Raw genomic sequence first — 24329 nt, forward strand, 5'->3', positions numbered from 1 at the left:
TTAGAGAGAGAGGGACAAGCCTGGGATAGAGAAGCTTTACTCAACACAATGAAGCTGTTTACCATGACAATAACACCAAACTCACTGGGACTTGCCTGGACAGCTGATGGGATTACACCTGTGACATTTCTATTGGCTCCCTATAATACACCTGGCTTGTTAGATTGTAGTAGTGTTTCTGCATGTGCATGCATGTGGACACTAAATTACAGTAAATAGACCATACGCACCTCACACACAATATACATATTTGCTCTTATCTGACTAGACTCTTTGTTTCATATCTGTAGCCTACAGTTCAACATCCAATTTAGTCAACAAATAGCAGTAGTGGCCTGAAACAGTGTGAGCAAGGGAGGAGATGTTTCTCTTGGAGAGTTTTTGTAAACCCAAATATACTCAGAGTTGAGTGGATTAGATCCATTAGGCCTATTTATTATTTTTAGCTAATTATTTAAAATATGTATCTTTTACTTTTAGTTAATTATTTACTTATTTATTACTTTTAGCTAATTATTTACTTATTTATTACTTTTAGCTAATTATTTCAACTACCTTTTTATTACTTTTAGCTAACTATTTACTTATTTATTACTTTTAGCTAATTATTTTAACTAACTTGTTATTACTTTTAGCTAACTATTTCAACACTATTGATTAATTTTAGTTAACTATTCCAACTATGTATTGTATTACTTTTAGCTAACTATTCCAACTGTGTAAGGTATTTATTACTTTTAGCTCATTATTTCAACTGTGTATGGTATTTATTACTTTTACAGTGGCTAACTATTCCAAGTATGTATTGTATTATTTTTAGTTAACTATTTCTGCAAATTTCCCCACTGTGGGACTAATAAAGGAATATCTTATCTTATCTTATCTTATCTTATCTTCAACTATGTATTGTATTACTTTTAGTTAATTATTTCAACTGCTTCAGGTATTTATTAGGTAGATAGAGTTCAGTGGATTACATTTGACTAAAACCTGCTTTAATGGTGTTTTGAGGTGTGTGTGTGTGTGTGTGTGTGTGTGTGTGTGTGTGTGTGTGTGTGTGTGAGATCATCCCGCACTAAGAACCGGTCTGACAGCGTTGGGAGTCAAGTCACCTGAATGAAGAACTGGAGGAAAAGTTAGTATCAAAGCGAGGAGACATTTAAAGTGAAAGAAGAAGAAGAAGAAGAGAAACAACAAGATCCGGGTACTAAAGTCCAACGTTTGATATCAGCGTCTCTTTATTGTTTTATCTCCGCCGCCCTGACGGCTTTTCTTGGACTTTCAAACACTTTTTAAAGCTTTTCTTTTGATGAAAAGACAGAGACAGGTTGGTGTGGTGTAGAGACGGTTGTGGTGTCAGTTTGATGTCCCAGATTGGGACAGACACACACATCTGTGATAACAGACACTGTCACAGCCACACACACACACACACACAGCCGGAGGAGGACGGAGCGTGTCACCATCATGCCTGTGCGACAGAAAGGTAATAATGTCTTTATTTCTATTTCTTTACTAGCCCTACATCCACTCACATGTTTTATCTTGTTAAAGAGACTATATAGAAGAGGCTACATCAGTTGTTACCACTCTAACAGGCTGTGTTGGTGCAGCCAGCGCTGTAGAAGCGCTCCTCCTCTTCTTCACCCGAAACTTCATCTAAAAAACACGCAATTTAACGCTGAAGGGTCTATTGGTGCACGAATACAACGTATAGATCATATTTTAAGTGATTTCACTAATCATTCAGATATTGTGATAAATTCGGCGCACAAGTTATTCACCAAGTGGTATTTTATTATCATTTTTTATTTGCTTTTATTAGTTTACAACCTCATAGTTGGTATGCAAACGCATGGAAAGAGAGCTCAAAGATTTTTTGACTCTTGCCAAATGTTAATTGCATGCCCATTAAAATGTGCAATTGAATAATATATGAAAGCATGCTCTTCTTTATATGCACATAGATACATCAGTCAACAGTCAATATGTTTTGAATGCTGTTTGGCATTTAAAGAAAGCAGTATTTGTTTGTGTTATGTTGATGCTGTCAGTGCTTCCGGTTTAATCAGCTGTTCCATGAGTGCCATGTAGTCTGCACCCTTCTTTCACACCATAAACTATATTGCCCTCATGTCATGACAACTTAATAGTAGTTACCATTTCACAGAATGCAGATAGGCCTACTTCATAGGTTGCACCATTTTCCACTGTTTCCCTTATAATTAAAAAAGTATCACTCAAAACTCCAGTTCAGTTTTATTGTATTATTAATTCATATGACGTCAGGAGCTGAGGATAAACTTACCCTTATATACTTTTTTTTTTTTTTTTTTAATTTCTGATATTTATTTTGCATTTTCAGCTCTGGCTTGAACCTCATGAGCATCCATACAGAATTCAACAAACAATACAACCCTTAACAAATTGAGCGAACAGTACAACATTTAACAAAAACAGTTGTCAGGGGGCAGTCAAACATGTATATATTCTCCAACAACACATGCATCATGTTTCATGTTCCATGTAAATGATCCATTTTTCCCAGTTCTTGTCAAAGATATTGCTTTTAAATTTTTAGTTGGTACGTCAGTTTGTCCATTGAAAAAATATCACGGACAATCCCTTATATACTTTTAATTTTTAGTTGCTGTCAAATTTGCAATTCAACATTGATGTCAAACACTGACAATTGGCAGTAGTTGAGACTGAAAGGGAAAGAAAACATTCTTGTGGCACACCTGTGTCTACACTCACTATATGGAGCCAGGTGTTATCAATCCGTCTCTTATTAACTTCACCCTGATGAAGACCTGTGAGGTCCGAACCAGTTTTTTTAACCATAGTAATCCTCAATTAAGTAGATGCTTTTAATTGACATTAATCTCCTTGTTCTGCTAATACTGCCTGGAGAATTGTGTCATTGGGGCAAAAGGGTTTCTGTTATTTACTTGAATATTTTGTATTTAGATGCTGAGCGAGCCCTGGAGCTTCTCCAGCAGTATCGGGCCAAGCTGGACCAGAGACAGCACAACCAGAGCCGGACCAAGCAGGGCCATGTGGAGGAAGATTCCCAGCTGCAGCAGTCTCTGGACAGAGTCATCAATGTCTTCCAAAGTCAGCTCTTTAGCGCTCTGCTTGGTAAGTTGAGATCTGTTTGTTTGTTCATATACCCGGCCAGTCACTGTTCCTCTACACATCCACTTATGCCTGGTATTACAATGTGAGCTGCTGATTTTTGATGCATGGATTTGACATCTGTATATTTTTCTGCCCCAGAATCAAGGTATTTAAAGGGATAGTTAGAGTGTTCTGAATTGGTATTGTATGAGGTACTTATCCATAGTCAGATGATGGTCGGCACGCCCCCAGCTTGGAGAAACAGACAAGAATACAGACGTAGGAGCAAAGCGATGTGCTGCTGTGGACGGGGACAGCAGAAAAACATATTTTAGCCACCTAAAAGAAAGGCTCACCTAAAAAAAAATCTATATCTATTTAAGTGTACGCTATATTTAGAATATTTTGGCGGCTAAAATACATTTTGCTGCCAGCCTTTTTCCAAACTGTGGGCGTGTCGACCGCTATCTGTAGGTAATACATTGACTATGGATAAGTACCTCATATAACACCACTTCAAATCACCTGAACTATCCCTTTAAATCAGCGCAGTTATGTTAGATTGAAGTGTTACCTCACCAAAATCACAAATCCTTTGGTCGTCACTCATTCCAGTTTGCTGCTTCTAGTGACTGAAATGAGTTGCAGAAGATGCTAAAACTCTACACCTTCATTCTCTTACCCTCCTTTAATTAGTCATTACAAGCAATCGTTTCTAATCACTGGACCTGCTTTTGAATCTCTGGAACACAGTACACTGATCTCTATTTTGGTATATACAGTATATATTGTGATTTAATTTTGTCTTGTTGTTTTATTCCACTAGTTGCATCTATGTTTTAAGGTCTTGTATCGACTTGCCTTCTGTCGTTGCGTCTTGACCAGGTCATCATTGTAAATAAGAAACGCTTTTCAATTGACTTACCTGGTTAAATAAAGGTAAAATAAAAATAAATAAGTTTAAATTGGGGTAAACCATTTGCCTTGCTGTGGGCAGTTTTCACTATTTTCTAGCTTTTCTTGATTATCTAGAGTAACTGGGACTTTGTTTATGGAAAGCGGTTTCAGTTAGTAGTTTTTCAAATATTATTTTGGATTACAAATAAAACAGAAACTCTATGTATGGCTAGATGCCAATGTTTTTTTGTGTGATTTGGGTGAACTGACTAGCTTAACTGTGCTGGTCTCCACAAAAAGTTCATGAACTCAGTGCAGTGAGGTTCAGTCGTCTTAAACGTTGACGGAGCAGTAAGTAAGTAAGTAAGTAAGACTTTATTTATATAGCACATTTCATACAGGAGTTGCAGTTCAAAGTGCTTTACATAAAATAAATTAAAAACAAGCAGCAAGAGCAGTGCATGGAGTCAACAAAATCATGATAAAAATAATAAAACATTTTAGAACAGTAGAAATAGTAAAATATAAATAGTGCAGGATAAAATTCGTAGTGCAAGTTACAGAGAAAATGCGCTGGTAAAAAGATAGGTTTTAAGATGTCTTTTGAAAATGTCTAGCGTCACACAGTGCAGTGTGTCAGTCCAGTCGGGAAGGATACCATGTGTTTGGGACTGTATATGAAGGCTTGAAGACAGGTGCACTTGTGTGTGCATTTGTCCAAATGAAGATAAGAAGGTTTGGCTATAAGACAGAGGGCCTGTAGGCCAGCAGACAGAGGGCCAGGCTGATCATAAGAGAAGAGGAGTGCTGTGTTAGCACTAGTTTTCACGGTAAGATCTTGTGCTATCACATGACTGTTCACCAGGAAATAGAGATCAGAACACAAACATGTAGGCGTGATGTGGCCTGTCACTGAAAACACAAGGCCCCTCTGTAGAAATTCTGCATAAATTCAGAGAATGTGTGGCAAGCATAAATTCCTCCCAAGAGTTAACAGTCTGTGTCTAACTGGTTTGTTCTGCTTGTGGCGAACTGTTGCTTATTGGAAGGAAAACACATGTGGTTCAACAAACTGGTTCTTAGTCTCTGGTCCCACCTGCTTTGTGCCATGCCACTCCTTTCTCTGTTTAATGTGTGTGTGGGTGTGTGTTTGCGTGTGTGCGTGTGTGTGTGTGTGTGTGTGCATGTGCGTGTGTGCCGTTCACTAAACATGGGACTGAGTTCCTGTTTGTGATTTTGACCTTTAATCGAGCCGTCTCTTGTTAAAGTTTTATCTTGAAACAGCGCAGTCTTTCTTTTTTTTCTTCGTATTATTGATCCTTGATTTCTTTTGTGTTGAAGACATTTGACTTATCTATTATGTAATATGTTTGAGTATGTTGTACGTCGGTGAATGTGATTATGTGTCACCGTACTTTCTATCTTTACTGCTTGTTTTATGGTCATTTTTATGTATTGTACAGTTAAATTCCCTGAGTGCTTTTCACTCTTCTCCTTTTCTCTTTACACATCCTCCTCCAACTGTCTGTGTATTCCCTGTCCTCTATCCACATACTGTACCTCTTCATCATCTCTTTTATGACCACCAAACTTATCTGAGTGAGCAGCCTGGGCTTTGATTAATTGTAGTATTGCTGGTTCTGTATGCAGAGAGGGAGAAGTGAAACATCTAATCAAAGCAGTCACTGATGCGTTCTGTCAGTGTGGTTACTTCTAAAAAGGGAAATGACAGTAGGATTAACTATTCCTCTTTTAAGTGGGAAACCCTGCATACTTCAGGAACTACTGTTCTATGTGACTATAGTGGCACCGTGGCAGTATCCTTTTGCTGCCACTAGAGGTCAACAGTGTATTAGCTGTTTATCCTTTGCTTTCTCTAACATGTACCTAATAAAACAATTGAGACTTTTTTGAGATCAGCTTCAGTAGTGATTAAGGTTTTCTACAGCTTTACAGGGCTGCAACCGGGTGAATATTTTCGTTATAGTTAAATCTGGAGAGTTTTTTTTCCATTAAAGGTAGGATTGGTAAAGATTTTATAAACATTTTTGTTATATTAGTTGAAATTCTCATTACCTCCCGAAAGCAATCAATGAATCAAATGCTCTGACAAAAAAACAAAAAAAGGAAAACAAATCTGGTATCAGTGGCTGTCGCAGGACTGTAATAAACCCGTCCAATCATTTCATTTGGCCCGAATGAAATGATTGGACGAGCAATGATTGGCGCGCACTCTGTCCGTGCACCCATAGCACGTCACCGGAGTCTTCCACAAGCTTCTAGCTTGATAGCTGTGATTACTAACAATAGCCATGTTCGTTGTTTACATTCATTATGGTATTTATGTTCGTAATGATAACAGGGGGGGGGTGGCTTTGGAGGGAGGCCTGAAGCGACGGACTGCCAGTGTTGCAGACTTGGCGACTTTCTCTCTAGATTTAGGGACTTTTGGAGCTAGTGCTGCTAGATACTTTTATCGGAAAAGAGTTGGCAACGCTGGGCTCAGTTTTTTTGGCTGGATCATTTTTAAAAATCTAGTGTACTCTTGCTAGTTTCTTAAGATCACCCACCCTGCTTTTAACCACTTTCAGTTGTTCAGTCTATACACTGTCAAAAAGAAGTGTCCATCACAGCTTCCCTGAGCCCAAAGTGACATTTTCAGTCTTGTTTTGTTCAACGAACTGTCCATAATCCAAAGATAATCAGTTTACAATGATATGAAACAAAAACAGAAATAATTCCTCAGTTCGGATAAGCTTAAACCACAAAATGCTTTTATTGTTCGAGTGATAAATGTCTGAAATGATTAACTGATCATCAATTTAATTTGAGTTTAAGTTTTGACTAATCTGAGGTAAAAAAAATATTACCTCAGTGTGCTGATATTTAGTCAATTATTCATTCATTCATTCTTTTTGTTTTGTAATTAGTTATTCTTTCATTTTTTTATTTATATTCATCCATCTCTTCAATGTGTCATTACCTAATTTACTAATCCACTAAACCCTTCAGTCATTCGTCATGTATCTTTCATTCTTTCTTCTCATTCTTTCATTTTCATCTTTATTCATCAATCTTTGCTTTTCTCATCCAGATATTCAGGAGTACTATGAATTGACCCTCCTTGCAGACAGCAAGTGCTCTGTGGACCAGACAGAAGGTCCGTGGAACCTCCCTGCCTCCGGTAACCTGCTAGCAGAGCTCCCAGTCCAGCCACAGCCCTCCTCTGATTCTTTGAGCCCCCAGGCTTCTGGAGGATCCCCCCAGCCCAAATCCCCCCTGACCCCTAGACCCAAGTCAATCAAGTCCCATGCTGCTCCACTCCCATCCGGGACACCCACATCAAAGCCATCTTCCCCTACAACGCCGTCCATTACACCCCAGTCAGAGCCAGGCAAGGTCAAGTATCGTGCTCCTCTCCCTCCTGTCCATCCTGGAGCCTCCACCTCATTGGCATCAGAGACTCATTTTCCGTCTTCTCCCTCTGCTGCCACGTTCTCCGGAGTCACATTGAATGGTGCAGAAACCCCCACTGGCTCCATAAAAACACCTCCTGGAGCATCACCGAATGGAACAAAGCCACATGTTACTGCCACCAACTCTAATGCTTCTTCAGAAAGCTCCGTCACTTACATCAATGCACAAAGCGATCCTGTCTCTCCAGACCTCAGCCTGGTGACTGTCTCAGCCCTCGTCTCCAGCACCATCCAAGGCTTTGTGTTTCCAACCACTCCAGACAAACTTAGCCCCACCCACACCACTCCTATCACCAGCCCAGGTTTCAACAGAGTCACAGACGCTAATAAAGTCTCTACACCTCCTGCGATCAGCAAGGACCCAGGCATACGCCAAGTCACTCCCGGCACGAGTCCAACTAGCCCCAACCAGGGGAAATTTACCTTCAGCAGCTGCAGCCCCACAGGTCCTCCAGGGCCTTTGACTGAAGGGCCTCGTATGAGGTATGTCCAACATCCATATACTTTAATTGTTATTAGGGTACATTAGCAAGACTTTACAACTGTTAACTGACATTTTAACACACTCAATTGATTAATTATCTCTGGAAAATTCAGTGCAAAACACTACGGCAATAAGCAATTAGCACCTAAAATGTGGACAAAATAAAAAACAAAGTGTGACTTCAGTCCCAATTTGATCAAACAGGGTACTGACACTGTCACACTCCTGGTTATTGATACTTTGAATAAATATAATATAGAAAAATAAGCAGTATGCTACGAACTATGAGAGCTTTTTCATTCATTTTCCATTGGTGACGTTACAACAGGTGGTCCTTTTCTTTACTTGGTCAGCTTTCGTTCTGTAGCCATGCTGCTCATTCTAATTCACAAATTTAGTCTATTTATTTCCACCAAAATTGAGAACACAAAACCCATTTCAACAAAGATTTACACAATCCCTGGTGGTTAAGACAGCAAAACTAATATACTGACAAACTGGACACAGGTTAACTCTTTCAATTTATGATCAGTCTGTGATAGAAATTAATAAAATGTGCATTTATTTTATTTAAAAATGCCTCAAATTGTTATTTTTATTAGAAAACTTGTATAAACACAAAATTATGTTAGCTATTAAATATCATGCTTTTTATAATGAAAATGAATGTATGTCACGTGGCTTAAGTGACTGATAGACTACAACACTGCATTTTGTTTGCTATTGGGAATTAAGGTGTGGCAGTACAGAATAATAACTGACCGTTTTCAGAGTTCATCTCCAGACACCCTCTCTCATTGATCTCTGTTCCTAGTCCAACCAGCCCCGGGCCACCAAAAGTCACCTCCACTAGCCCTAGCCGAGGTCCAGCCAGCCCCACTAGCCCTAGCCGTGGTCCAGCCAGCCCCAGGACAGCTACAAGCCCACTGACCCCCAACAAGGTAAGACATCTCTGGTTGTATTGTGCCTCCGGAAACCTACAGGAAATATCTCCTCAGTTCATAGCAGTGTATAATACGTATTGCCTCCTATCTGAAGTCGATGGGTGATCTCAGTTGTTGCGTGGCAACCTCGAGGTTACAGTAAAGTAGGGTTGCAACATTGTGGAAAGGGAGTGAGGTTATGTTTTCTGTCCTGAGTCTTAGAGGAACTATTTTTAAATGAAAATATAGCATCCATTTTCTCCTTGTGTCCAGGAGAGCTTGCCATGTTTGGTGATGTACTGTGTAATTCTTCCATTAGATGTTTATATGGTCAGGTGGCACAGACTTCCTACTAGGTTTCATGGTCCTAATAGCCGAATATTTCATATTCAGGTTTTATTTGGGTAGGATCCGTCAACTAGTATATACAATTGTTGTCGGCTAAACATTGCTTGCAAGATATATGCTGTCATGATTGTGTTTTTGTCAGAATTAGGGTTGGATGAATTCCTAATCATCACAGACTAAGTTTTCTCGATAATGGCATTTTGTTTTAGCTCCAAAGGTTTTTTCTTTCGTTGTGCTACAACCTGTTTTGTTTTTTGCCTCCTGTCTGCGCACAGTTGGTTTGACGCTTACTTGTCATTTATGGATGCAGCTTATGAAGAATTTAGGAACACAGTTCACCCTGCTAAAGCAAATATAGAAGAATCATATTCTCATACAAGAGAAGATTTCATGGATACTGAAAATAATGGTTTTAATATAACTAAATAACTGCAGAACATGAAGTTTTCACATAGAATTAGTCTGGATTTTTTGCTTCATGTCACTTGTCCCTACATGGAAATAGTTGTGATACAGGGCAAACATGTTTTTTACTAGTGACAACATGTCTAATCTTGAACCAGTATTTGGAAAGGCTGCTGGTGGCTGCAGAGAGCAAAGTTAGATGGACAGATCGTTTATGCAGGATGGCTGTTTGAACATTGGCTCACATTGCATTACATAATATGACAAGGGGAATCAATTCAGTTCAGTAACATTTTATTCTCCTGTAGAGTCAGCAGGACGAGCTCAGAGATGGGCTCATACAAGTGCTTTTGTCTTGTTGATCTTGCTGAAATGGTTTTGTGTGGTTTGGGCTGTTTGAACACAGACTTACACTGCACACATCATTGCTTTGATCTGCTGCTGATAGTCCACATCTCAGGACATTGTGCTAATATTGACTTACTTTGCTTTATACCAAAGCTGTTTTCAATACAGTGCTGTACTGTATGTGCATCAGGCAAGATTTATAAACACTGCTTGTATTGTGTTGTTACACAATGAATGTAACTCCGGGTACATTCATGTGCTATTCAGGCGTTCCTAATTAAAACATGTAAATGCAAATCAACTGTTATTGTCACACATTATATTGTACACAGCATAGTACAGAGTGAAATTTAGCCTCTGCATTTAACCCATCCTAGTATAAGGAGCAGTGGACAAACTGGCACCTCTCCCAACCTGATATCACGCCAAAGCGTGTTATAGACGCGCCAGTCCACCAGAGAATAGCGTGTCAGTGTCACGTTTTGCCTCGCAGACGTCACTAACGTAACTTCAAAACAAAACACTGGTCTCCTGGTTGAAAGTCCTGTGTTTGTTGGACCCATCCACCTCCCCACTCGACCGCCTGTCATATATATGGCTCTTAGCGTAGCATATTCACTTGGATGTATTTACATTGCAGTCAGTACAGACTACACGGCAGGAAAATGACACACCTAAAGCAAGAAGGGCGTTTTTATTACACGCTTTTTGCCTTGCGCATTATCGTGTCATTCACAAGTCTTTTTGTACAACAAGGCTGCCTCTCCAGCTACCAGTCCGCACTCCGTACTAGGTCCGTGCGAGGACTTGAACTGGCGACCCTTCATTTCCCAATTCAAGTACCACAGACTGAGCTACTGCCGCCAAATTAATTTATCCAATAATAATTATAAACTGCGGTGATTAATTTAGTTTTTGTTATCACACAAAAAAGGGAATTGTGTTCTTAGTGACCGAAGATTAAATTAAATTAAACACATTTTTTGCGTTTCTTATTAACCATCACTGACCTGTTTAATGAATGAGTTTACTGGTGTTAAATGGCTACAGAAGAAATTGAGACCCAATAATAATACTCATTTAGCACAACCCAGTGCAGAGTAGACAGACTGACAGCTCTCTGTTGGCAGCAGTGAGCATCATGAGAGAACTAACAATGAGTGCAGGGCCAGAGGAGGGTGGAGCAGGACAGAAGTAGAGTAGGACAGGAACAGAAACAAATGTAAAATTGGGTGTATGTGAGTGTTTGTTTTATTCAAGACGTTTGGATGTGAGACACCCAACGTTCCCTCTCTGCTTCGCTGGTCTTGTATAGTACAGTAACATCAATTGTAGGGATGTTGTGTATCTAAAAATAGCCCAGTATCCTGAGTGAGTGAAATCCCATCTTTGTGTGAAGCTTCAGGGTGCATATGGAGCTTTAACTTCGCCAATACCCAAAGTTGAAAGTAGAGCATCCATTGCTATACCGCTGTTACTGCTCACTCAGTCTAACCCCCCACTCCTCCTGCAAGAGACTGACCTGATAAAACCGCAGAGAGTGGTGTGTGTGTAGCATAAGTATGTGTGTGTGTGCGCTTATGTCTGTGTATACACGTCTGTCTGCGTGAGTGTTTGCCTGTGCATCCATGTGTATGCGTTTCTGCGCCTGTCTCTGCATGTTTGCCATTTTTTTTGTGTGCGGATATATATTCTGAGCCATGCACTCTTTGAGGTCAAAATGTGGCTACCCGCTGCCATAAAATGAAGACCGCAGCTGGAAAACAAGAGGGCGGGCGGAGGTGCACCGGGACAGCTGCCATGTTTCCGAGTCGGCCCCTATTTTAGCGGAGAAGTCTTCTCTGTCTGCTCCGATGAAAGGACAGGTGGACAGGACATGAGAAAGGGAGGAGAGTGAGGGATGAAAGAAGAGGGTGAGAAGGAGGAGACATAGACGGCAAAAGGATGTCACCAAAAGCAACAAGCGGCTGAGTGGTGGAATTTGCAGCTGGAGGATGTTTCGGTGAAAGTTTGCCAGTCGGACTGGTGAGGATGGACTGCATCTGCATCCTCACTACCAAGGTGAGACACAGGAAGAGAGCAGATCGGAGTAGAGCAGAGGAGCATGACAGACAAGACAGAGTAAACAGGGTGTGACAGCGTGGACGTTCAGCCTCATATCAAGTTTTCTAATAACTACATTATCGAGGTTTTGTGATAAGTGTCCCTGATTGTTGAAATTGTGTGTGAATTCCTCACATGATCATTTTGATAATATACCGTCATCAAGATAGAATGATTTTCACCTGCAGTCCTTTGGAGGAAGAGGGTGGAGGGGGATTACACTTACTATAAGACATCCAAATTAAGCATTTCCTGATAAACTACAGGCTTAGTAAATGATGGGAAACTAAGTGCACCTGCAAACAATTAGCCATATCTAATTGGCGACAGGTTGCTTCTTGCACAGATGGCGTGCTGTATTTTGTGAATGAACAGGCTATAAGGTGATATCTTACAGGAAAGGGCTGTGATCTAGTGAAGCGACTCTAATGGGAATGCCGAGCTGTTTCTCAGCTGTTGGTCTGACAACATGTGACACCCAGAGAGACAGGAAACTGGGTTGATAGGACACACACTTCAAAAGGCTAGCTATCTGACTGACTGGCTGGCGGTGTAGATAACTGACTGATTCGCTGGTTGACTGACTGGTCTCAAGACGGGAGAGATCGCTTGGGTAAAAAAAAAAAGGCTGGCATGATGGACTACATACATACATTATGCACAGATATGCGTGGCCTATATAAAAGGAGCAGAACCAGTGTGAGCTGAGGTTAAGCAAGTATAGACAATGGATGGATGGATAATTTAACTGTTAATGCTTTGAATGACTTTGTATGATGTGTCTTCTGACCTCATCTAAAGACAGAAGTATTCAGATTTGTCCCAAATGGCCACGCTTGAAGGCAGGGTGAAAAGCTTGCTGTTTATGAGAGGGGCGACATGCGATCATTTTTCACATAATGATAACAGAGCACACTTCTCAAAGGCATTCATGGTTGCCCTACTATAGTTTGTGCTGAGAAAAAGAGAGCTTGAGAGAAAAAGTTCAAATCCTGCATACTTTGTCACCTGGAAATTGTCCCACAATTCTTGGACGACACTGTTTGACGACCTTTCAAACGCTTTGTTTGAAGCAACAACTATACTGCCTGTACAGATCTTTGCTGTAACTTCTCATCAGTCATTAGACTTGGCTTGTGTTTCCACTACATCTCACAGACTTTGACCACACCACCTGATCCTGCACTTACAGAAACAGTAGTTTATTCTGAGATACTGGTGTGGTTATATCTTCAACTTAGTTACTGTAACGGAATACAACACATTGAATGTGTGGCTAAATCAGGCTTGGCATCTCGGGGTGCTCTCAATCTCATTATCTCAATCTTATTCATGGACTCTACTTAAGTGTTTATATCACATTGTCTGCTTGAAGTACAGACACTTTGACCCCTACAGTAGGTGACCCTGCCGCCTTAGTAAGAAATACTGTCTTAGAGCCAGTTCATGAGGTTGCTTATTAGCTGTTAGGAGCAGTATGACCTTCCCTTGTGCTGGCTCACACACGGATTGTGAGGTTGAGACAAAGAATCAAACTCTCACTGCAAAGATGTTAATTCTATCTGATAACAATATAATAATAAGCTCAAGAAAGAAGCTGCATGGTCTTTAAAGGGATCTGATGAATGATAAAAAGCGCTCGAGGACTGACACACACATATGCACACAAATACAAATAAGTCTGCAGTGTGCTGGCATATATGCAAACAGACTGCAGGGATTCCATCTCGCATTCATCTGGCTAATCTCGTTTATCTCATTAAGATAATGGATTAAATAACAGAGGGTGTCCCTTGAGCTCAAGACTGCTAGATTACTGCTGGAGGATGTATCCGTTCATCCTCCCCCATCCTGCTTGATTCATTTCTTCCTCCCATCTCCTTCTTTGACTCTTTTACTATGTGCATTCTGGTTTTAAGATCCAGACCTAAATGCACTGGGTTGATCAGAGATGCATTTGGTTACATTAACAATAATAAGAGTAAAAATTCAATTTATTTCCGGTGCACACATAGGAACAATGATACAAATAGATTCAATCGGTTGCACCTCTAATCCTGACATAAATATCAAACTTGAAGTTACTACAAGGAACTTTGAACTGGTTATGAAGCCACTATATGAAATACATAAGCAAACGAGACCATCAATGAGCTCTTTCTAATCATTCTTAATGTTTGTCATCGGTGCCACCGGGTCAGATTCTGCTCAAAATCAGATGAAATTATGCAGGTTCACTACAAACCTCTTCATCTCAGACTCCAGTTATCGGCCCACTGTGGACAGACCAAGATTCGGCTTCGCTGCCGCCTTCAACCTGCAGTTGGAGCTCTGGCGGGAGGCGAGGAGCTCTGCGCCCGGCAGAGCAGAGCTTTGCCTCGCTTCTCCGCTGAGAGCCAACACCGACACAACGCTGCTAGAGGCCCAGGCTGTATTGCTGGGTCCACTGGAGAGAAGGGAGGCACGGGAGAACCAGAACCAGACTGTCACACCCTGCTGCAGTAAAATGAGAAGTTTTCTAAAGGGAATCTGGTGCTCGGAAACACTACCGCTTTTGTCCACAGGGACCGCCAAAATCAACACAAAATGAAAGTTCCTTGTTGTAACTTTAAAGATTACAGTACAATACTCTTATATGTGTTTAATACAATCCTTCAAATAATAAATACTCAGTTTTCAAACATCTACCAAACATATATATTCAGTAGTGTCTATACTTGTGGAGATTGTTGTCAAACATACAGGATGTGGATTTTACTTTCTCTCGGTATACTCTTCTCTATCTTGCCCAATCCTCTTTTCCTCTCTGAATTATCCTGTCTTAAATCCCACCCTGGTTTTATCAGTATGTGATTGTTGTCTGGCCTTCTGGCCTCCCCCTGCTCCAAGAGAGCAAGAGTCTCTCCTAAGAGGCTTACCTTAGGCTGCTAATAGACTTTACAGAGGTGGAGCTATTCTAGGTGGGACAAAGAGGAGAAAAAAAGAGACAAAAATGAAAGAGACGCACACAAAGACTGAAGGGAGAAGAGAGATCTAGTCTGTGAGCGAGTGCATGAGTTGGAGTTCCTTGTATATCTAGCGTTTCTGGGTTATTTGACTGGATTTTGCCAAAAACGTCTGCGCTACATCATTCCACCGATCCATCCATCTGTGCAACTGTCCAGCTGGCACTGTGATGTAACTGTGAGGAGGGGTCACGGCCGACAAATTAATCAGCGGAGGAGGCATGAGAGGAGAGGAGAGGAGGGAGAGAACTTCCCAAGCAGCTGTAGGACTATTGATCTCAGAGCTATGTATCTGCCGTAGGACTAACCCAGCGATGTACTGTAGGGCTGCTGTCACAGGTTAACTCACTTCATGAGACCCTCAGCGAACGGTTCAAAGATATAACCTCTTGTGAAGAATTGGACTAAGTCTGTAGGTGTTTGGATAGCCCTGCCTATAGTAGGGTTGACACCTACTGGGCCAGTGCGAGGGCTACATGTGAAGATGGACCATCGCAACTCTTCACCCTCAGTCAATGTAATGTATCTTCACTTACTTTACAACTCATTCTCTGACTCACCTGCTGTGTGGTTCACGTAGGGAAACGGCCAAAGTCTTGTATTTATGGTAGAGAGTAGCAAGGTCCACTGAGGTTAAATCCATGGCAGTAATGAATGACCAGCAGTACGTCACTGTGTATTAATGTGTGGTTTATGTGAAACCACATGCAGTGTTGTTGCAGACACAATTTGGTTTTAAAGCTTCACAGTTTTAAATTAAACAAAAATGTAAGTTTACATAGTATCTGTGTACATACGTAAGGCACATGTCTCATGATCCTTATCTAAATACACTTTTAGATAATAATAATACCAATAACTCATTCTCTTTCACAGTATTAAACCAGTATCAACCTGTTTCCAAAGCCTGTTAGTTAAAGTACACATTGGCATATCAGTGTTATAGATGTTATAAAGATGTGTGTCCTTCTGAAACACCGTGATCTAGTCCCTGATTCATGAGGTGCTAAGGATCAGGGATGCTGGCCGTCAACCAAGATGGGCTGAGTAACTAGGAAGAATTAGTCCAGGGCCAGAGGTCATGACTTTTACATTAATGATAGCTGCCTGCTAATGGTCTATTCCCTGTAGTGGCTAAACAACTACTTCTCCACTAAATAAATAAAAATCCACTGAAGAACACTAACGTTACTCATTCACCTCGACATTGACCACGATGGAAAACATGTCCTTTTATGTTTAACAAGGGACATAAGAGAGCCAGATAAAACTGTAGCTCCATTACTTTGCTTTAAGGACTCTTTTTTTTGTTGAAAATGCTTTGCAAATTGGTAGATTTAATAACCTCCAGATCATAAGTGAATTCATTTTGAAAATGTTTCAGTTATAACAATTTAATATTTAAGTTTTCTTTCCAATTAATTAACAGAAAAATTGTATAATATGTCGGAAAACCCAAGTTGTATCAACTTGTTTAAGGCCCTGACCCTTGAAGGTGGGTGAGAAGCTGGTCATCATAGTGAGTTCGTAGCTGTTAAATGCGTGACTTTGATGGAGACAACATAAGATGGGATCAACTTGTCATAACAATTCTAGCAAGGTACCCTACTATAGTAAGTGACAAAGCCCAGATACCTTCTTTTATATTCTCCTTGCTCATTATTTCTAATCACACAATACAATATCAATGGTCGGTACAGTAACTGAATGGAACTGCTATGATGTCTAATGCGTGGGAAAGCCATGAATCATTTAAAGTGGCCCAAAGCTAGCTAGAGTGCTGCTAACTGGAGCTGTCCACATCCCTGAAACCGAGCCAAATCCGGAAGCCATGCAACAGGCATCCGGTCCCAGACCTCAGCCACGATCAGACCAACTTGGCTGGTTACCAGGGTCAACTCTGGAGGCAAGGACTGACCAGTGCTTGTCTCTGAAAAAGAAATCACCTGTCTGAAAAAGGGTTCTAGCAGGATACCAACTCTCTGGTGGGGCTGATAGCCTTATGAACAGGAGTAGTAGTAGTTTGTGATCGAGGGTGCTGTTCATATCTAAGTTAAGAGTCCAGTTCTCCTTAGATCATTTTGTTTTTCTGTAACTACTGTTTACAGGAACAGGGATTTGTTAGCTGTGTGACCTCCTCTTGTTTGGCCACCTCAGCTAACAGGCTAGTGAGCTAACATTTAATAGTTCAACCCATGTCATGCCTGAGTACAACCGGAGCAGCTAATCCCATTAAGCAGATGACTAATCTCTAAGGAGTTACACACATAGACACACATTCAGAGATACCAACCTACTGTGTATATACACACATACAAACACCAAGGGAGTCAGCTGAGTTCAGTTTAGTCTTATTATTGATTTTTTTTCAGGAGGGGAAAATTAATCTGCTTCAAATCATTGCTTTATGAACTCATGACCTCCGCCTGTCAGGATAGTTTAGAGTAGATCAGGGCCGTTCTAGTGTATTGTGGGTCAAAAAGATTATAAAATGTTCCCCCTGTCCCTCTTGTACTGCACTGAAGTACTACCAGTAGCATAAATGCAACAGTTGCTGCAGAAATTATCATTTGTTGAGCCAAACAGTGGAAAATCTGTTTCCTTTAAAATACTATTTGGCCTCAATTGATTGCTGCACAGTGTTTTCACACTCAGTGTGATTACATACATGAAAGTCTTTCACATTATATGGCTATATAACCACCTGGTTATTTTCCATTAAATAATCAAGTACTCCATGTTTTAATGAAAATGAGTTCAGTAATTAATATTGAATGTACACTCAATATATGTGTAACGCTATTCTATGTCTACGTCCAGATCCAGAGAGGCGGTGCCATGTATTACTGCTGTGTTATGCAGTATTTGTAATGTGGATGTATTTTACTACAGCTCATACAGACCTTCATGAAGAACTTAATAAGATGCTATAAGCCCCGATGCCCTTATATTTAATTCTCAATGTCGGCAAACAACTTTAAAACAAAAGAAATCTAAGTTTATATTAGACATGATTGTGATAAAATTATTATTTCCAGAATATTGCCCAGGTGCTGCTGTGTCTGTGTTTTGCCACATAGTGGCACTGTATGTATGACAAACACACCAACATGTTGGCTGCTCAAATTGTGTTTCTGCAGAGACTTGTCACTCTTGCTATTTGTCTTTTGGAATGAATTATCATACAATATTCAATAAGTGACAGCCCATTAATGGGATAAACCGCAAAATGTTTCTGCTGCACAGTAGATATTTGTAGCTGCTGGGTTTCAGCAGGAGTCGGTGTGTCCTCAAACAGCATTTTAGAGAGGGAGGAAGATACAGTATATGTAGAAGAAAATTCACTCATGTGGAAACTGAATACACAGCTGGTAAAAGCTGATCATGTGACCATATTTGAAATGTTGATGTATGGCGTCCTTTTGGATTGGTCGATGTGTAGAATGGAGAATCCGCCATGATTGGCTAGTAGTGAGTGTATGAGGTTACCTCACACACATACACACAGTGTAGTTATTTCTGTGCTGGCTGACCTACTAATGTTAACATGTAGTGCATGCCTGCTAGGCTCATGAGGTAGCATCCTCTGCCTCTCTCTCTCTCTGTCTCTCTCTCTTTTTCTCTCTCCCAATTTCTATCTCATTCATTTGTTTATTTCTGTCTATCTATCAGTAATTTTTGATGTGTGATTTTGGAAATGTGACGTTAGATTCTATCTTTAACCTCACAGTATGTTTTATAGCCATATGAGCCAGAACGCCTGTGGCTATCCCAGATGTATGAATGTGTGTGTGTGTGTGTGTGTGTGTGTGTGTGTGTGTGTGTGTGTGTGTGTGTGTGTGTATCTCCATCTGTTCCTTGACAAACACACTCATACTGTATAGCTGATCTCAGGACGGCAAGACTTTTGGAAGACTTGCACTTGACCCAAAGCTGACTCTTTTAAAACATAAAAAATAACTCAGATTTTTTGTTTTTGTTTTACATAAATCCTAGAAAAAGACATAGACGAAAAGTTAGTGTCTGCCTCCAGAACATTTTCATAATAATTTGCCCCTTTTTCTGTTGTCAGGAATCACTCTTACTCTTTACTCTACCACTCCTGGGAATAACTCTCAGGCCTACAGCAAATGTTTATTCGAGAGGAATAGAGGAGTTGGGTAGTTGGCCTCAGTGTTTGAAGAGTGATATTCAAAATGTTCAGAGGAAATCTTCAAAGCAAGCAGAGAGCGCCAAAAATGTCACCAACAAACAAGTAAACTCCAACACACACACACACACACACAAAAGAGGAGCTCATGGATTACTGGTAACTCAGAGGGATTTTTTTCCAATCATGAAAATAAAATACATCAAAGTGACATAAAATGCTGCTAAAATTCTTAATAAGGATGCTAAACAGTGTTCCCTCCATGAAACTCAGGTCTAAATAAAGACCACTTTCTAGAGAGATTTGATCTTTGCAACATGCTTAAGGTATTAATTATTCATCAATTATTGATGCATTACACAGAACACACAAAGTTGTACATGTGTAAGTTTTTGCATAAGGAAGTTTTGAAGAACAGTCCCTGCTGTGCTCAGAATAACCTTTCATGTCATTGCATTATTTATATGACTTGTCTACCTGCATCAGCTTCTAGACTTAATTGGCTCCTCCAGGCTTGTATCTCTGCATCTTGTTTTGGAACCATTACTGATTACCAGCTTTGAATGTAACTTGGCATTACCTTGGATTGTGGATTACTCTATCAGTAAATTTATGAAATTACCTTGGAGACCTTTGTATAGTATCAGCTTGTCTTTCCCTGCCGATTCCCCGTCGGTGACCTCAAAGTCACCCTCTGCTTGCTTGTTTCCCTCGCTTCATCCCTCTGCATTCTCGCACTATACGCATCCCTTTCTCTGTCTCCTTCTCTCTCATGCTGTGTTGTTTGTTTTCCTGTCGAGGTGAGAAGACAGAGACAACCGCAGAGAGGAGTACTGTGTGTGTTTGGGTCTGTGTTTCTGTGTGTGTGTGTGTGTGTGTGTGTGTGTGTGTGATAGTCCAGATGGCCCAGCCGTCAGCATCAAGAGCCTCGGTTGAAGAGTGCGCTTTGACTTGTTTGACTTCCTCTGCCCTTTATCTCCCATAAATCCTCTCCTCTGGCATGTTGAAGTTGGTAAAGTAAAGTCAGCTTAGATAGCATGTGGACAAATTCACACTCAAGTTGAATTGCCTCACTCTCTGTTGCCATCACAATGTGTTTTACACCCTATGAAGTGGTACATGTTTGGTCAAATATTGAAGTAAGAACCTAATGTGTGATAAGCTGTGACCACATATACTGACTTGGGATATCTTTGGTAAACGTATAGTTTGGTAGTGTTCTTAATAGTATTTAAAAACTTAATAACCTCTCTGAATCAGAGTTTAATAATGCTATTGTAGCAGTGTGTAAATCATATTTGCCTTAAAGGAGCAGTGTGTAACATTTCGCATTTTTGCAAAACCGTGGTACCGTCAGCCATCGTCTAACTTCCGTTGTTCCTAAAGTAGTGTTATTATGGTAAATATGTCCTCTGAGTAAGCCATAACACGGTTTTGCACTCGGCAGTCTTGGAAAGGGAGGAGTGAGTGGAGGGGTACTCAGTCGGTTGCAATCTGCAACCGCACCACTAGATGCTGCCAAATCCTACACACTGCACCTTTAATATTTACAGTAAACCCATCTGAAAACGGTAGTCTGTGTTATGTACTGTATATAAGGTACTGTACATTAATATGTACTATACGTTTTTTTTCTTATGAAATCATTCAGGTGTTAAATGTTTGTTAGTTCAGCTGCATAAAGTGCTCATTGGCTGCTGTTAAGTACAGTTTTGAACACACAAATGTCACTATTTCATTCTGAAGAACTGGATGCAGAGATTAGCTGACGCCTAAGGCCATGCTCAGACTGACTAAAAAAAGCGCAGACCTCTCATTCATTTTAATTAGGCCAGCCCGGTGACACAGCAGGGGTGCCAACACAGAGGGTTCCAACAACAAAAAAAAATGCAGGGTCGTCCAGCAAAAAAGTTCTGGCTCAAAAGCGCAATGGGACGTTTTCCTGTAAAGCGTTGCAGTGGCCAATCAATTATATGCAAGCACACACTCCTGGCAGATTACTTTGTAACGTAAAGGGTGTAGTGTACTGTTTACATGTGACCGTTGCAGCGAAAGATTAAATAATTGCCGTCATTGTTATCATTATATTTCAGGTCTCACTGATATCTGAAGCAACACATCCCCACCAACACAACCCTTTGCGTTGTTTTAACGCAGGGCTGTTTCCACAATGAATGCCTTCTTAAACCAACATTTTGGCACATGGGGCGAATCTGCGGCATCTAAGTTAGTATGGATGGGACACCCTACTTTGTGTAGAGTAAGATATGTGCATTTTAATTTTATAATCTTGTCCAGTGCTGATTTCATGTGCCATTCTGCTACTCTGATCATGCGTTCCGGTCACCTGTGATTTAAATGGCTTAATGCCAAAGTTGTCGCCCCGCCGCCAGCACAACAACAGGGCTGTGTTCCAATATCAATTGACCATGTCACCCTTTTAATGTGTGTGTGTGTGTGTGTTTGGGAGACATCATGGCTTGTGACTCTGGATGATGTAACGACATTGTCTCTGCCTCACTCACTCACTCTGTATGTCTCTCTATCCCGCTCTGTCCACCAATGTCATATTTGGTCAATTCAATCTTCACTAGCCCGTATAATACTGTACTCCCCTCCTCCCCGCTGTAGTGTGTGTGTGTGTGTTTACTGGTATGTGACTATAGCAGGCGGAGCATCACTGCAGCAGGTAGAAAGAGAGGGAGAGAGAGAGAGAGATAGGGGGGACACTAGAGAGACGACACATTTTTTGAATCCTCCCTCCACCTCTGTGTGCAGGTCTCTCCTCTCTCTTTCTTTCTGTCTCTCATTGATCTTGCTGTTGAGAGGCGGGCCAAGAGAGGCAGTGGAGCGAAGCGAGGGAGAGTGAGCAAGCCAGAGAGAGAGAGAGAGAGAGAGGCAGAGGGAGAGAGAAAGAGAGAGAGAGGGAGAAGGGGAGCGATGGAACGAGAGAGGCACACTCTCATACAGATAGAGAGAGAGGAGATAGAGGACTGGGACTGCTGCTGCAGAGGAGGACAAGAGAGACCACATTCATACTGACACACACATGCACACACTTGCATGCACACACACACACACACACACACACACTCACTCACACATATTCATGCACACACAGACAGACAGACTGACACACACATGCTGACAACAACAACAACACACTGAAAAGCCAAACACATGTGCTCACAGATTCAGACACACACACACTGACGCACAGGCAGACACTGACCATGTTGCTCCACGCATCCTGACCAGCTATGAGGATTACACAGATGGAGATGATGATGAAGATGAGAGCAGTGAAGAGTGAGAGGGAGAGGACGCCGGCCTGCCACAGCTGAGGACCACAGCCGGGCGGTGGGGGGGTGGGGGGCGGAGGCGTGGGGCGGGGGGGCCGGCAGAGTGGGGGATTGTGGGACAGGATGGAGCGTGATTGATAGAACACATGCATGTGCATGCGTGTGTGTGCATGTGTGTGTGTGTGAGTGTGTGGATGTGTGTGTGTGAAATATGTGTATGAGGACTAGGATGCCCCCCCAGCGCGGGACCAGCTAGCTAACGTTAGCCACATGTTGTGCCACTGCAAAGTAGCATGCACCAACAACACCATATCTCTGATGTTTGGATGCAAGGTAGGTAGAGAGCTGTGTGTGTGTGTGTGTGTGTGTGTGTGTGTGTGTGATAGAGAGAGAGAGAGAGAGAGAGAGAGAGAGAGAGAGACATGCAGGTGGTATAGGTAAAATAATGGACAGTGTGAGAGAGAGAGAGAGAGAGAGAGAGAGACACTGACCAAGGCAAAATGTGCTGAGAGAGAGAAGGAAAGAGGTAATGACTAAGCTTGTCAAGGGACTCTGGGTTGAGGTAAACTAAGGTGAGAGTTGGTAGCCGGCAGGAGAGAGCGAAAGAGCAGTCCTCGTGGTGTGTGTGTTTGTTAGAGAGGTAGAGAGAGAGGTTTGTGTTCTGCTGTCTGATTTCATATAGTGAACTCTACAGCCAGTCTACCACCAACATCTTCATCATAATCCCCGTTGCTACAGCAATGGTATCTGATGGTTCTTTCATTGAATTCATCTGTGAAAGTAAAGGGAGACTTTATGTTAAAGTGGAAACGGACAAGTTTTCAACCCCCCAATTGGATCACTTTCCCTTTTCACTTTCCGTTACTTCGGTTATTCCTCCGTCCGCCTTTTCCGCTACTGGGGATAGTAACTTACATTGTAATTCTTTGGTAACTGGGGATAGCGGCTTCCTGTTTTGGTTGCGCACTTTCTTTGTGCTGTAAAAGCCTTCATTTTCTTTGGAGATCATACCAAGTGACAGAATTGCACAGTGAAAGCAAGGCTTATAGGGAACCAATCTATGGTGTCATTTTTCTATAGCAGGTGGGTCCAAACTTTTTCCCTTGGAGGGCCAAAACTAAATGAACTTAATGGTGGGCCACAGACCAAAAGCATAGACCTATTGAATTGTATTGTTAAAGGAGCTCAATACAAGATTAGGAGCATTTCTATTGCCTCTCGACGGCTCTCAACATGGTGGACGGAAGCCGGTGGCTTGTGCAAATAATGGTGAAAGTGCTGACAGAGATAATAGTGTTTACCTGTGGGGGAACTGGAGGGTTGGAGCTTCTGCGACAGCGACGTCCGATATCTTGAGGTCAGAGGTCAAGGGACCCTTGTGAAAATGGCCATGGCAGTTTTTCCTCGCCAAAATTTAGCCTAACTTTGGAGCGTTATTTAGCCTCCTTCCCGACAAGCTAGCATGACATGGTCAGATTCCTTAGGTTTTCTAGTTTCGTCTGATACCAGTATCAGCTCTAAAACAGCCTGCTACAGCCTCTGAAAGGCATTAAAGTCGGTCGGTATTACCGGCAATCCCGCGGGTCTTTTAATAAAAAAATTAAAAAATCACTAGAAAACGTCTGTCAGACCAAATCAAACCTTATGGCGGGCAAACTGTGGCCCGCGGGTCCCACTATGGGAAGCCAGTTTTATAGCCATTACATTGTGCAATCAACATTTACTTCATATTGATAAGTTACAGTAAAAACTGTGTCTATTGCTTCAT

General features: G+C 41.3%; 1 protein-coding gene across 2 annotated transcripts in view; it reads left to right on the top strand.

The window, feature by feature from the left end:
- Positions 1 to 1126: 1126 nt before the first annotated feature.
- The window catches only part of LOC141767569 (discs large homolog 1-like protein), a 121051-nt gene continuing 97848 nt past the window's right edge, over positions 1127 to 24329 (top strand). For both annotated transcript variants that reach the window (XM_074635030.1, XM_074635031.1), the window contains exons 1-4: positions 1127 to 1486; positions 2971 to 3141; positions 7112 to 7976; positions 8792 to 8918. In XM_074635030.1, coding sequence (XP_074491131.1) covers positions 1468 to 1486; positions 2971 to 3141; positions 7112 to 7976; positions 8792 to 8918 — 1182 coding nt within the window. In that variant the 5' untranslated portion in view covers positions 1127 to 1467. The remainder of the gene's footprint in view (positions 1487 to 2970; positions 3142 to 7111; positions 7977 to 8791; positions 8919 to 24329) is intronic.

This window comes from Sebastes fasciatus, chromosome 5 (assembly GCF_043250625.1).
Source record: "Sebastes fasciatus isolate fSebFas1 chromosome 5, fSebFas1.pri, whole genome shotgun sequence".
NCBI lineage: Eukaryota > Metazoa > Chordata > Actinopteri > Perciformes > Sebastidae > Sebastes > Sebastes fasciatus.